At 48.3% G+C, this 13,194-nt stretch overlaps 1 protein-coding gene across 2 annotated transcripts in view; it reads right to left on the bottom strand.

Moving 5' to 3' along the window:
* The window catches only part of STK32B (serine/threonine kinase 32B), a 446,518-nt gene that overhangs the window by 312,444 nt on the left and 120,880 nt on the right, over positions 1-13,194 (bottom strand). For both annotated transcript variants that reach the window (XM_002746002.5, XM_078368001.1), the window contains exon 3: positions 6,523-6,674. In XM_002746002.5, coding sequence (XP_002746048.2) covers positions 6,523-6,674 — 152 coding nt within the window. The remainder of the gene's footprint in view (positions 1-6,522; positions 6,675-13,194) is intronic.

The following is a 13,194-nucleotide window of genomic DNA, read 5'->3' as shown; positions in this document are numbered from 1 at the left end:
AAGCTTTTTGAAATATTTTTAAATTATGGTATGTACAACATTGATTTTTAGATATAATTCTATTGCACACTTAATAGATGACAGTATAGGGTAAATAACTTTTATATGCACTGTAAATAATTTCGGCCGGGTGTGGTGGCTCATGGCCATAATCCCAGCACTTTGGGAGGCTGAGGTGGGCGAATTACGAGGTCAGCAGATTGAGACCATCATGGTCACGGTGAAACCGTGTTTCTACTAAAATACAAAAAATTAGCCAGGTGTGGTGGTGCTCACCTGTAGTCCCAGCTACTCAGGAGGCTAAGGCAGAGGAATCACTTGAACCTGGGAGACAGAGGTTGCTGTGAGCCGAGATCGTGCCACTGCACTCCAACCTGGCGACAGAGCAAGTCTCAAAAAAAAATTGTGTGATTTGCCTTATTGTGATATTTGTTTTCTTGTGGTCTGAAACCAAACCTGCAATATTTTCTATGTGTGCCTGGAATGGCAGTAACAGTGGAGATCTTTATTAGTCACCTTAGGTTACCACACAAAAAACCATAGATTGGGGCCTCCAGCAACAGAAATTTATTTCTCACAGTTCTGAAAGCTGGACATCTGAGCTCAGGGTGCCAGCAGAGGCAACTTTCTCGCTGCATCCTTAATGAGGTCTCTCTCTCTCTCACTCTCCATCTTTCTCTCTTCTTTTCATAAGACCACAGTCCTATCAGATTAATGCCCCACTGTTATGACTTCATTTAGCTGTGATTACGTCTCAAATACCCTGTCTCCAGATAAAGGGACATTGGGGGCTGGTGCTTCTACACATGAATTTGAGGCAGGGAAACACAATTTGGTCCACAGCAGCATCATACCCGTCAAGAGGCAGAGCTAGGATGAGAACCTGGAAGATCAGACCTTAGAGCCAAAGTGTTGAAACACTCCCGCTGCTTTTCTCCCTCACCTTTCCTCCTCTCTCAAAACCCACCCCACCAGGGATCCCACTAATGGGCCACCCTCACTCTCTGGGGTGTAGCTTTTCTTTCCCTCTCTCCTTTGCCTTTGGTGCCTTAAACCCAACAGAATAAAACCGTTTTGCATTGGAACAAGTGAAAATACTGCACTTAACAACTCCACTTCTGTCATCGCAGGCTTAGGAGCACAAGTCATTCATTCTTTAGAGGCAAAATTGCCATGAAAGCTAGTCAATGCGGGCCTTTGCCTGTGCCAGTTATAGAGCCTGTCAGCAGAAAAGAATAATGAGGTGTACAGTCAGGATTTCCAATGCTGCAATAATTCGCCCTCCATGTAATGTGATGAAAACCTGACGTATTATTAATATAAAGTGGTGGTGTCCCTATGACCCCGACAGGCAATTCCATACTGTGTCCTCTTCCAGCAGGGGTGAGAGAGGCCACCAAAGAGAAGCCCAGCTGGAAAAGATCCATTGGGGAAGAGGTGGGGTGTGGTGCTAAGCAGGGAGGGGCCAGGACCCCGTCACAGCAGCTATAGTAGAGAGGAGTTCAAGAGGATGCACAGCACAAACATTTGGAAACCATTTTCTGGGAAGAAATTCAAGCTGGGTGCAGCAATGTGCATAAGTAATGAGGACACAGACAGCCTGGCTTATGTCCCATCGTCCTCCACTTACTAGTGGTGTCACTCAGTTGCCCCTCTGTAAAATGGGACCAAAAATAGTAGGGTAACAGTAGGAAATAAATATAGCTGTTGGGAGAATTTTAAAAGTTCAGTAAGACACATTTGAAGTGCCCAGGAGAGGTCAGTGGTCAGCTACCTGTATTGGAAGCATTAGGGCGGGGCTGTCCGAGTGTGAATTGCAAGTCGCATGGTCCAGGGAAGTAATGAACTGCTGGAGGCCCTGCTTTCTGTCTCTAAGTAATGGGCTGAGCTGCTATGGAGTCTCCTGGACAAGGGCATGGCATGTGGGCAGCAGGCACCAGTCCTGTGGCCGCACAGACTCTACTCGTTTTCTTCTGGAAACAGCTCTGAATTTCCCTCTGGAAAGCCCCTTCCCTCATTGCCTGTTCATTAGACTCAGTGGGACCAACCTCCTATTCCATACTCTGCTGTGTCAGGAATGGGCGTGTGACCCGAGCCAGGTCTGTCACTGCCACAAGCCTCAGCCTCTGCTGGGCCTGTTCAGCTGGTAGGAGAAATGGGACCTGCCAGGGCTTAGTGGGACTCATGACTTGGAAAATAAAGCTAATATGGGGGAAAGCAGAGGAAGGCAGTGGAAGACCAGCATCAGCACTCAGTCTAAACGTTGTAGTTATAAAAGCCAATTTCTCTAGGAGGGAAAAATGGTTTAATGGGCCAACCCATGGCCTTGCTTTTTGTGCAGTCTTGAAAGTTGGTGCCCTGTATCCCAGCTGTAGTTAGAAGCGGCCAAAGTACAGCTCAGGCTGTTGCTTCAGAGGGTGTAAGCCCCAAGCCTTGGCAGCTTACATGTGGTGTTGGGCGGGCAGGTGCTTAGAAATAAAAACCTGAGGTTTGTGAACCTCTGCCTTGATTTCAAAGCATGTATAGAAACACCTGGATGTCCGAGCAGAAGTCTGTTGCAGGGGAAGCGTCCTCACGGAGAACTTCTGCTAGGCAGTGCAGAAGGGAAATGTGGGAGCAGAGCCCCCACACAGAGTCCCCATCAGGGCACTGCCTAGTGGAGCTGTGAGAAAACAGCCACCATCCTCCAGACCCCAGAATAGTAGGTACACTGATAGTTTGCACTGTGCACCTGAAAAAAATCACAGACACTCAACACCAGCCTGTGAAAGCAGCTTTGAGGGAGGCTGTACCCTATAAAGCCACAGAGGCAGAGCTGCCCAAAGCTTGGGGAGCCCAACTCTTGCACCAACGTGACCTGTACGTGAGGCATGGAGTCAAAAAAGATCATTTTGGAACTTTAAGGTTTAATGACTGCCCTATTGGATTCTGGACTTGTGTGAGGCCTGTAGTCCCCTTGTTTTGGCCAACTTCTCCCATTTGAAATGGCTGTGTTTACCCAATGCCTGTACCTCCATTGTATCTAGGAAGTAACTAACTTGGCTTTTGATTTTACAGGCTCATAGGTGGAAGGGACTTGCCTTGTCTCAGATGAGACTTTGGACTTGGACTTTTGGGTTAATGCTGGAATAAGTTAAGACTCTGGGGGATTGTTGGGAAGGTATGATTGTGTTTTGAAATGTCAGGACATGAGATTTGGGAGGGACCAGGTACAGAATGGTATGGTTTGGCAGTGTCCCCAAGTCTCATCTTGAATTATAATTCCTTTTAATGCCCACATGTCATGGGAGGCACCCGGTGAGAGGTAATTAAATCATGAGGGTGGTTCCCCCAGGGTGTCCTCGTGACAGTGAGTTCTCACAAGATCTGATGCTTTTATAAGCATCTGGCATTTCCCCCACTGGCACTCACTCCGTCCTGCCGCCCTGTGAAGAAGGCGCCTGCTTCTCCTTCGCCTTCCACCATGATTCTAAGTTTCCTGAGGCCTCCCCAGCCATACAGAACTGTGAGTCAATTAAACTTCTTTTGTTTATAAATTACTCAGTCTTGGGCAGTTCTTTATAGCAGTATAAGAGCGAACTAATACACATACACACATATATAACCTCTTACAACGAACAATACTTTTACTTACAGAATACCTATTTTCATGTCATCTTTTCAGTTAATTCTCAAAACAGTCCTAGCAATAAACAAGGCATTATTATGTCATTATGGCAGGTGAGGAAGTTGAGGCCCAGAGAGTTTGAGAGGAGACTCCAAAGTCAAGCAGTAGGTTCAACCCTTTCTTGCTTATGATGGAAATACAAAGCCACTAGGGCTGGCATTTGCAGCTCACTTACTTATATACCCAGCTCTGTCATATAACCAAAGGGTATCTGTCACTAATCTGTTAGTGTCTTAGAGACCATGAACAGAGGATCAAGAAATGGCGCCTAAGGCCAGGTGTGGTGGTGGCTGACACCTGTAATCCCAGCACTTTGGGAGGCCAAGGCCAGCAGATCAACTGAGGTCAGGGGTTCCAGACAAGCAGGACCAACATGGAGAAACCCATCTTTACTAAAAATACAAAATTAGCTGCCCATGGAGGCACATGGTTAGGGGACACTGGAGATGGGGATGCGAGTGTTTTAGGAAGAGACGTCACATGCAAAAGCACAGAGGCCAGGAACCAACAGTAGGATGTGTTTCTAGCATGTAAATTAAAAGGGAAGAAAATAGCTACTCAGGAAGCTGAGGTAGGAGAATCACTTAAACCCAAGAGGTGGAGGTTGCAGTGAGCTGAGATTGCGCCATTGCACTCCAGCCTGGGCAACAAGAGTGAAACTCCATGTCAAAACAAACAAACAACAAAAACAAAAACCAGAAATTGTACCTAAGAAAAGGCTGCGCCAACACATTCCTCTCCTTTAGCACACACCATACAAGCTCCACTAGGGGTCCACCTTAAGGAGTCCCACCTGAAAAACCTCAGGTTCAGAGATATTCGTCTCAGTAGTATTTACATTAGCAAAATAATTAGAAATAGCCCGGTAACCTACATGACAGAATGAAGGTTCGATTAGATGGCTTATTGTGTTTTTCCTTAGTGGAATATTGTGTAGCCATTAAAAATGATTTACAAAGAATTTGCAATAATAAGGAGATAGTGCTCCTACTGGATATTAATTTGGAAAAAAATGGGATACAAAATTTCTCTGAATGTTTATATATCAATAATACATAGAGTTTATGTCATTCATTTGAAAAAATACAAGGTGGGCCGGGCGCGGTGGCTCACGCCTGTAATCCCAGCACTTTGGGAGGCCGAGGCGGGTGGATCACGAGGTCAAGAGATCGAGACCATCCTGGTTAACATGGTGAAACCCCGTCTCTACTAAAAATAAAAAAACTTAGCTGGGCATGGTGGCGCGTGCCTGTAATCCCAGCTACTCGGGAGGCTGAGGCAGGAGAATTGCCTGATCCCAGGAGGCGGAGGTTGCGGTGAGCCGAGATCGCGCCATTGCACTCCAGCCTGGGTAACAAGAGCGAAACTCCGTCTCAAAAAAAAAAAAGAAAAGAAAAGAAAAGAAAAAATACAGGGTGTATAAAAATAATTACACACCAAAATTTAGTGTATAAAAATAATTACACACCAAAATTTAGTGTGAGCCTGAAGAGATTCTGGGTAATTATTGCTTTCTTGTGTATTGTATATGTTGCTGCTTGGATTAAAGATTTACTTTAGAAAATTCCCTTGCATAGCAATCAAAACATGAAGGGGTTTATTTCTCCCAAAAAATCAAAGTGTTTAGATCACTGTCCAGAGACACTAAAACTCTCAGTGGATATTGAGACTCCGGCAAACAAGGTTTGCTTTGGGTTTTCTCCATGGCGATGCCCACATCTGTGGCACCTGCCAAGTACACCTTGATTTTCTCAAATAGGACCATCTGTGTTCCTCTTTGTTCTCCTATCACCCAATGTTCAAAGTGCTTCTAAGTGTGCAGAGCAACAGAAATCAGTGGTGGTGAACTACGTGCAAAGCTAGACTTACCCTCCAAGGTGTTCTCCCCAGCTCTTAAGGTCAGTGGGTCAACTGAGCCGCTGAATGAAACGGTCAGAATTCATTTTCTAAAGCAGCCTGTCCTCCCTCTCTCCTCTTCAATACAATCCAGCTTAGGAAATATTTGCTAAGTCCCTCCAATGTATCAGATACTGTGTTAGACTCCCAGAAACAAGCGTTTTCTGTGTGAGGACAGATAAGCAATCCAATAATCTGGATTCACTGTGGATAAAGATGGGGTTAGGTCAAACACGGACAAGACTGAGGTCATGAGGTGCACTCAGCTGGGCTGTGGGTCTTCTGGGGCTCTTGGCCTAAGGGCTTCCTAAGCTGGGTGACTGAATGCACAGGTGTTGGTTAGGGGACACTGGAGATGGAGATGTGAGTGTTTTAGAAAGAGATATCACATGCAAAAGCACAGAGGCAGGGAACCACCCACAGGATGTGTTTCTAGGATGCAAATTTAAAGTGAAGATAATAGCCAAGGATGGGGTGGAGTGAAAGTTCTCAAATATGGGTCATGACAGGTCTTGCGGGCCACATTCAGAATTCCAAATTTGGCATGTCGGTGCTGAGCAGCCACCTGTACTGAAACAGAATACTGGTTCCCAGTGGCCCTTCCTGCCATCAGCTCTGTGTGTGACTTTCTGAAACAATGAACTCCCCACTCCCTTTAGCAGCCTATCTTTGGTGTTCTCTTATATTCCACTTATTTTCTCAAATACACAAAATGCTTCTCTTCTCCATCTATTTTCAACTCCGATTCATCAAATACGAGGACAGAATTAAAATTAAAATGAAGCATATGCCCAAAGACTTCATCGGAAAATGTACTCTACGAAATACTTAAGAATATCTGAACCCAGGAAATGTCATCCCTTTCTCTTTACAACTTAGAAGAGTTCTTCCAACAGAGCCAAATTTGCATTTGGCTTCCCAGAGGAAGCCACAGGAGACCCGGAGGGAGCCACACTCACCACAGGTTGACCAGGAAGGGGTGCTCCAGCCCCTGCATGATCTGCAGCTCCCGGAAGACATTCCGAACCTCGTCCCTCTCGATGCACTTCTGCTTGTTCATGTACTTCATTGCATACATTTTCTTAGTGTCTCGCTTCTGCACGATGCATACCTGAGCAACAGCCAAAGGGGAGAACATTCAGGCCAGCAATGGAAAAGGAAGACAAAGGAGAAGAGTCACCCCACGCTGCTTTTTACTTCTGGAATCATGTCCCTGTCCTTAAAAATCTGCTAGCGGAGAAGCCCTGCTAAGTTAGCCACAGCCTCTCTGCATCTGCAAAATGGAGGAGTTGGACCAGATTCATTCACTTATTAAATATTTACATGATATTGCTGGGCGTGGTGGTTCATGCCAATAATCCCAGCACTTTGGGAGGCCGAGGTGAGCAGATCACCTGAGGTCAGGAGTTCGAGACCAGCCTGACCAACATGGAGAAATCCGTCTCTACTAAAAATACAAAATTAGCTGGGCATGGTGGCGCATGCCTGTAATCCCAGCTACTTGGGAGGCTGAGGCAGGAGAATCGCTCGGACCTGGGAGGTAGAGGTTGCAGTGAGCTGAGATCACACCATTGCCCTCCAGCCTGGGCAGCAAGAGTGAAACTGTCCCAAAACAACAACAACAACAACATATACACGAGCACTGGCCATGTACTAACTGCTGAAAGACGAGCTGCAAACACAGAGGGAAGAAGCAGGGCCTCACAGCCCACGAGGAAAACAGATACAAGCAAAAAGCGCCAGTGACTACAACCCTGAGATGTGTGGTGTGCATGAGTGTTGCAGACTGTCTGTGCCCACCTGATTCACCTCACCTTTTCCACTTCGGCACACACCTGCCTGACTTGCATCCACCAGTCGTGCATTTCTCTTCTTAAAGACTCTTTTGCCAGAGGGCCCACTTCGCGGCCCATGCAACAGACCAGCCAAGCCAGGGAATTAATGTCCTCAGAGCAACACTCAACCCCCATGACTGTTAGAAATTGGAGTATCACTACGCCAGCTCCTTTGCCCAGCACCTGGGATGAGGCTGAGGCCGGTGTTTTACACCAGCTCTCGGAATTTCTAAGTTTGCCCAGCCCCGCAATGGGGTAGGCATTGACAGCACTCCCTTCCCTGGCTGGCTTCCTTTCTATCCTTCCCTGTGTTCTCTTTACCTCTCCTATGCTCTGTCCTCAACTCCTTGCCTTGGAGCCTGACGCTGGGGAAACCCAAACTCAGGCACGTGGGTTCTGGGGGAGCACAGAAGCTGGGACAGCTATGATGACAGTGCTCCTGTATTGAGCACTTTACTTCAGGCCAGACCCTGAGAAAATCATCTCATTGATCATCTCACTGAATCCCTATAAGAACCTTATGAAAAAAGCATGAAGAAGCTGTAGCCCCAAGTGTACTGATTAACTTGTTCAGAGTTCAACACACCACCAAGGGGCAGGGTGGAGATTCAAATCCATGAGGGCTAGACTTTTGAGTGACTGCCTTACCTACAGGGAGTAGGAGCAGGGGAGGAAGATGGGAGCTGTCAGAGAAGGCTCTCTGTAGGAATCAAACCCACGGGGCAAGCTCTAAAGGATGGGAAGATGGTATGGGTGAAGGAAGAGGCTTCAAGGGAAAGGGAACCCTGTAAAGGAGGGCGTGGAGCCAAGGAGACACAGCAAGCATGGCAGGAAAAGTGAGCAGGGCTGACGTGCACCATGTGGCGTGAACAGTCAGCAAGGATTGCATGGGCTAATCTTCCCAATACCCCGAGGAAGGACTGCATGGGTTTCTTGGACTGTTAGCAAGGATTACATGGGCTGATCTTCCTAACACCTCAGGAGGGACTGTATGGTTCCTTGGATGGTCAGCCAGGATTGCATGAGCTAGCTAATCTCCCCAGCACCCCTAGAAGGGACTTCATGGGTTCCTTGGACAGTTAGCAAGGATTACATGGACTGACCTTCCTAACACCCTGAGGAGAGACTGTATGAGTTCCTTGGACAGTTAGCAAGGATTACATGGACTGATCTTCCTAACACCCTGAGGAGGGAATGCCTGGGTTCCTCAGGTTGCTATAACAGTACCTCACACTTGGGGGTTAAATAGCAGAAATTTATTAGCTAATAGTTCTGAGGGCTAGAAGTCCAAAATCAAGATGTCAGCAGGGCCTGTCCCCTCTGAAGGCTCCTAGAGGGGATCCTCTCCTGCCTCTTCCAGAGTGGGGCAGCTTCAGCAACCCTGTGCCCTAGGCTTGCAGCTGCAGCGCTTCCATCCTGGCCTCCTTTGTCACATGGCATCCTCCCCTACGTCTCTGTGTCATTCACCTCCTCATAAGGACACCAGTCACAGTAGCTTTAGGACCCACCCTAATCTAGTATGACTTCATCTGAACTAATTAAACTTACAAGGATGCCATTTCCAAATAAGGACACATTCTGAGGTTCCAGGAGGACTTGCATTTGAAGGGGGTGGGACACCGTTCCATCTAGGACAATGGCTATTACTATCCCTGCTTTACAGAGAGAGGAAAGTGAGGCCTGGAAAGGTTTTAGTGCTTTCTCAAGGCTGGACTCAAACCCAGCCTCTCTGCCTCCCTGGCTGTCATTTTCACCCACAGTGCGACCTCCCTAAGAAACAGGACATGCTGGGAAATGCCACCAAGAACATGGTCAGCCTGAGGACCCAGGGCAGGAGCTCGGGGTTTTCTCCTGGCGTCACAGGCCGCTCTTCTGTTGGAAATTGGACCCCATTCAGCTCTGACACGTTGCAAATCTGTTCGAAGCAGATACAGGACAATGGGAGAAGCCTGAATTCCGACTGCGGCTTTGGTGCTTGCTGCCTCTCCAGGCCTCAGTCTCAGCATACATCTCTACTGAGTCAGCAAAAGCCACCCTGCAGCACTCGGGTGAACTAAACAGGCCCGGGAAGTGGGAGCGTGGGCAGCACTTAGGGACGGTAAAGTCAACTGCATCTCAATGCATTAAATAGCACGTTCCATGAAATCGCCAAAAAGACGTTTTCCCACAAAGAGTAAAATTTTTGGCATGAGGTTGAAGGCCCATGGAACACCCATTTCCAGCACGGAGCCTGAGAATATAAAATGCAAGGAGGCAAAGGTGTGATGAGCAAACGTGCCGCCTCAGGGGCCCTGTCTTTGTCGGAATCCAAGCAAAGGCTTCTGGCAGCCCGGGCACCAGGCCCTGAGACACACATCTGAAGCTAGACATGGCGTGGGAAGATAATCCCACTAATTAGAATTTGTCATCTCTCTGACTTCTCAATTGCCTTCTCAGAAGAGACAGCGGGCACTGCCTCTGCAGGGCTGGGACCCTGTTGTCACCTGGCTGCATCACCATGAAAAGCTTAGGCTAGGATCAGAATCTGTTCAGCGTCCCCGGGGCTGCGTCCCTTCAGATAAAGACATCCATGGCCTGGGTTTCAGGGGATGGCTCTCACCTCCGCTCAGAGACATTTTAGGAATTGGAAGTGACTCTCCAAAATGAAATTAAAACTGGCTTTCAAAGGAGAGCTAATGATTTCAATAGAGCTTGGAGGTTTGACTTTTCAATTCAAGCAGGCGCAGGCGGTAGGCACAGGATATTGGATGTGGCCTGGAAGTTTCGGTTTACCAAAAAGAGAGGCCAAGGATCGGGAGTCTCGGCCAGCTTGATGCAGAGCCCTGAGTGTGGCCGGGATCTGTTAATCATCTGGGCCTTGACCACCTCCTCTGTAAAAGGCACCTCGGAAACATTCTGTATTTCTCAGGAACACAGAGCAAAGAAGGCTAGACCAGGGCCGGGAGAGCTGGGCTCTGAGCCTGGCCCTCTTGCAGACTCTGAGTGGAGCTGTGCACAAACCCCTGGCCCCTCCGTACTTGCCTCCTCACTGACCAAGCAGAGTTGGCAACCACTGAATTAACCTGACCAGGAGGTAGAGAGGCTAAAAAAGAAAAAAAAAAAAAAAAAAAAGAACTAAGCTAAATCTAATGCACTGAGTGGAGACAAGGGTCTTCCAGGAAGTCACAGACTCACAGAGAGTTTGAGCTCAGGGGCCACTCTGAGCAAGGCTTAATTCCAGCTCTTTGCTGTGTGACCACAGGCGAGTCGCCCACCCTCTCTGAGCCTCATTCTGCTCATCAGAGCTCCTGCTGTTCACCCTGTGATAACACAGTGTGAAGCTAGCAGCCTGCAACCTGAAAAAGGGCCCACTCCAGGCCGGGCGCGGTGGCTCAAGCCTGTAATCCCAGCACTTTGGGAGGCCGAGGCGGGTGGATCACGAGGTCAAGAGATCGAGACCATCCTGGTCAACATGGTGAAACCCCGTCTCTACTAAAAATACAAAAAATTAGCTGGGCATGGTGGCACGTGCCTGTAATCCCAGCTACTCGGGAGGCTGAGGCAGGAGAATTGCCTGAACCCAGGAGGCGGAGGTTGCGGTGAGCCGAGATCACGCCATTGCACTCCAGCCTGGGTAACAAGAGCGAAACTCCGTCTCAAAAAAAAAAAAAAAAAAAAAAAAAAGGGCCCACTCCAGAATCTGACTATGCTGGCACCTTAATCTGGGACTTGCAGCCTCCAGAACTGGGACAAATAAATGTCTGTTGTTTAAGACGCGCCGTCTGTGGCACGTGATAGCAACCCAGGCCGACTAAGACAGTGCCCTTATTTGACAAGGGTCTTTGCAGATGCAATTAAGGATGATCTCATTCTGAGATCATCCTTGGTTAGGGTGGGTCCAAATCAAATGACAAGTGTCCTTATAAGAGAAGGGAAGGGGAGGAGACACATGGAGGGGAGGCTATGTGATGACGGAGGCAGAGGTTGTAGGGATGAATCCACAAGTCAAGGAATGCTGAGGCAGGCTGGCAGCACCAGAAGCTGGGCAACGGCATGGGACAGACCCCCCTTCAGAGCCTCTAGAAGAAACCTACCCTGCCCACAGCTGGATTCTAGACTCCTGGCCTTCAAAACTATGAGATAATAGATTTCCATTGTTTTAAGCCATCCAGTTTAGGAAACTATCACAACCTAGAAAGGTCCACCACGGCCACCAACCAGGAGCTGAAGAACCTGGCCAAACACTCTGTGGTCCTCACTCTCCTCCATCATGGAATGGGTCTACAGAACCAGCCCTCCCAGGTCTACAGTCAGGTCTGCATGGCACAGAGTGGGAAGAGCCAGGCACACAGCAGGTGGCCTGTGTCAGGGAGCAGGAAACAGTCTGGTGGAGTGAGGGGCAGACTCATGTCTGGACCTGAACCCTGAGCCTCTGGCAAAGTGTCCTCTCTCCACGAGTCCCTGTAACCAGAGGGTCTCTGGTATTTGAGGTTTAATGTTTGACATTTCAGAAACAGGAAGCTTCCAAACTGGCCTCTGCTCTGGTCTCTGCAGATGTCCTTTTGCCTGATGAGAATGTCTGAAAAATCAAAGATTTGGCCCGGCATGGGGTGGCTCACGCCTGTAATCCTAGCACTTTGGGAAGCCGAGGAAGGCAGATCACAAGGTCAAGAGACTGAGACTATCCTGGCCAACATGGTGAAACCCCGTCTCTACTAAAAATACAAAAATTAGCTGGGCGTGGTAGTGCACGCCTGTAGTCCCAGCTACTTGGGAGGCTGAGGCAGGAGAATTGCTTGAACCCGGGAGGAAGAGGTTGCAGTGAACCAAGATGGCGCCACTGCACTCCAGCCTGGCACCTGGTGACGGAGGAAGACTCTCAAAAAAGAAAAAGAAACATCAAAGATTTCAAGCCTGCAAGGGTAATTCTTTTGCCTTCAGAAAATGTTTGAGGTCAAGGTCTTGGCATTTGAAGCCCTCCCCTTCATCATATCTCACACACACACACACACACACACACAGAGACACAGAGACACAGACACAGAGACACACACACACAGAAACACACACACACACAGACACAGAGACACACACACACACACAGACACAGAGACACACACAGACACACACACACAGACACACACACACACACACACACACACACACACACACACACCCTTCACTCTACTATCTCAAACTCCTTAGCATTACTTTGAAGGGTTTCTTTATCACCAATCTCTTCTACCCTTGTATCTCCTGCCCTGGCCTACTGCCACCCAATCTGGCCTTCGCAGCCCGGCTCGCTTCATCTCTGTCCAGACATTACATCTTCAGGAAACTTCCCTTTATTCCTTGAAGCTGTATGCAGAGCCTTTCCCACTGGGCTGCCATAGGTCCCGTTTTTACTGTAAGGCTTGACACACTTTATGGACCGGGCGTAGTGGCTCGTGCCTGTAATCTCAGCACTTTGGGAGGCTGAGGTGGTTGGATCATGAGGTCAGGAGATCGAGAACATCCTGGCCAACATGGCGAAACCGCATCTCTAGTAAAATACAAAAAATTAGCAGGTCATGGTGGCACGTGCCTATAATCCCAGCTACTCAGGAGGCTGAGGGAGAGGAACTGCTTGAACCAGGGAGTCAGAAGTTTCAGTGAGCCGAAATCACACCACTGCACTCCAGCCTGGCAACAGAGCAAGATTGCATCTCAAAATAAATAAATAAATAAAGCCCTGTTATTATCTGGCAGTCAGACGCCAACACTCTGAAGACCAAGGCCATGCCAGCTCCGTTACTGCTCAGGGACTCACACATGTGC

Source organism: Callithrix jacchus, chromosome 3, assembly GCF_049354715.1.
Source record: "Callithrix jacchus isolate 240 chromosome 3, calJac240_pri, whole genome shotgun sequence".
In the NCBI taxonomy this organism is placed as follows: Eukaryota; Metazoa; Chordata; class Mammalia; order Primates; family Cebidae; genus Callithrix; species Callithrix jacchus.
This window is presented reverse-complemented; position numbering and strand designations above follow the sequence as displayed.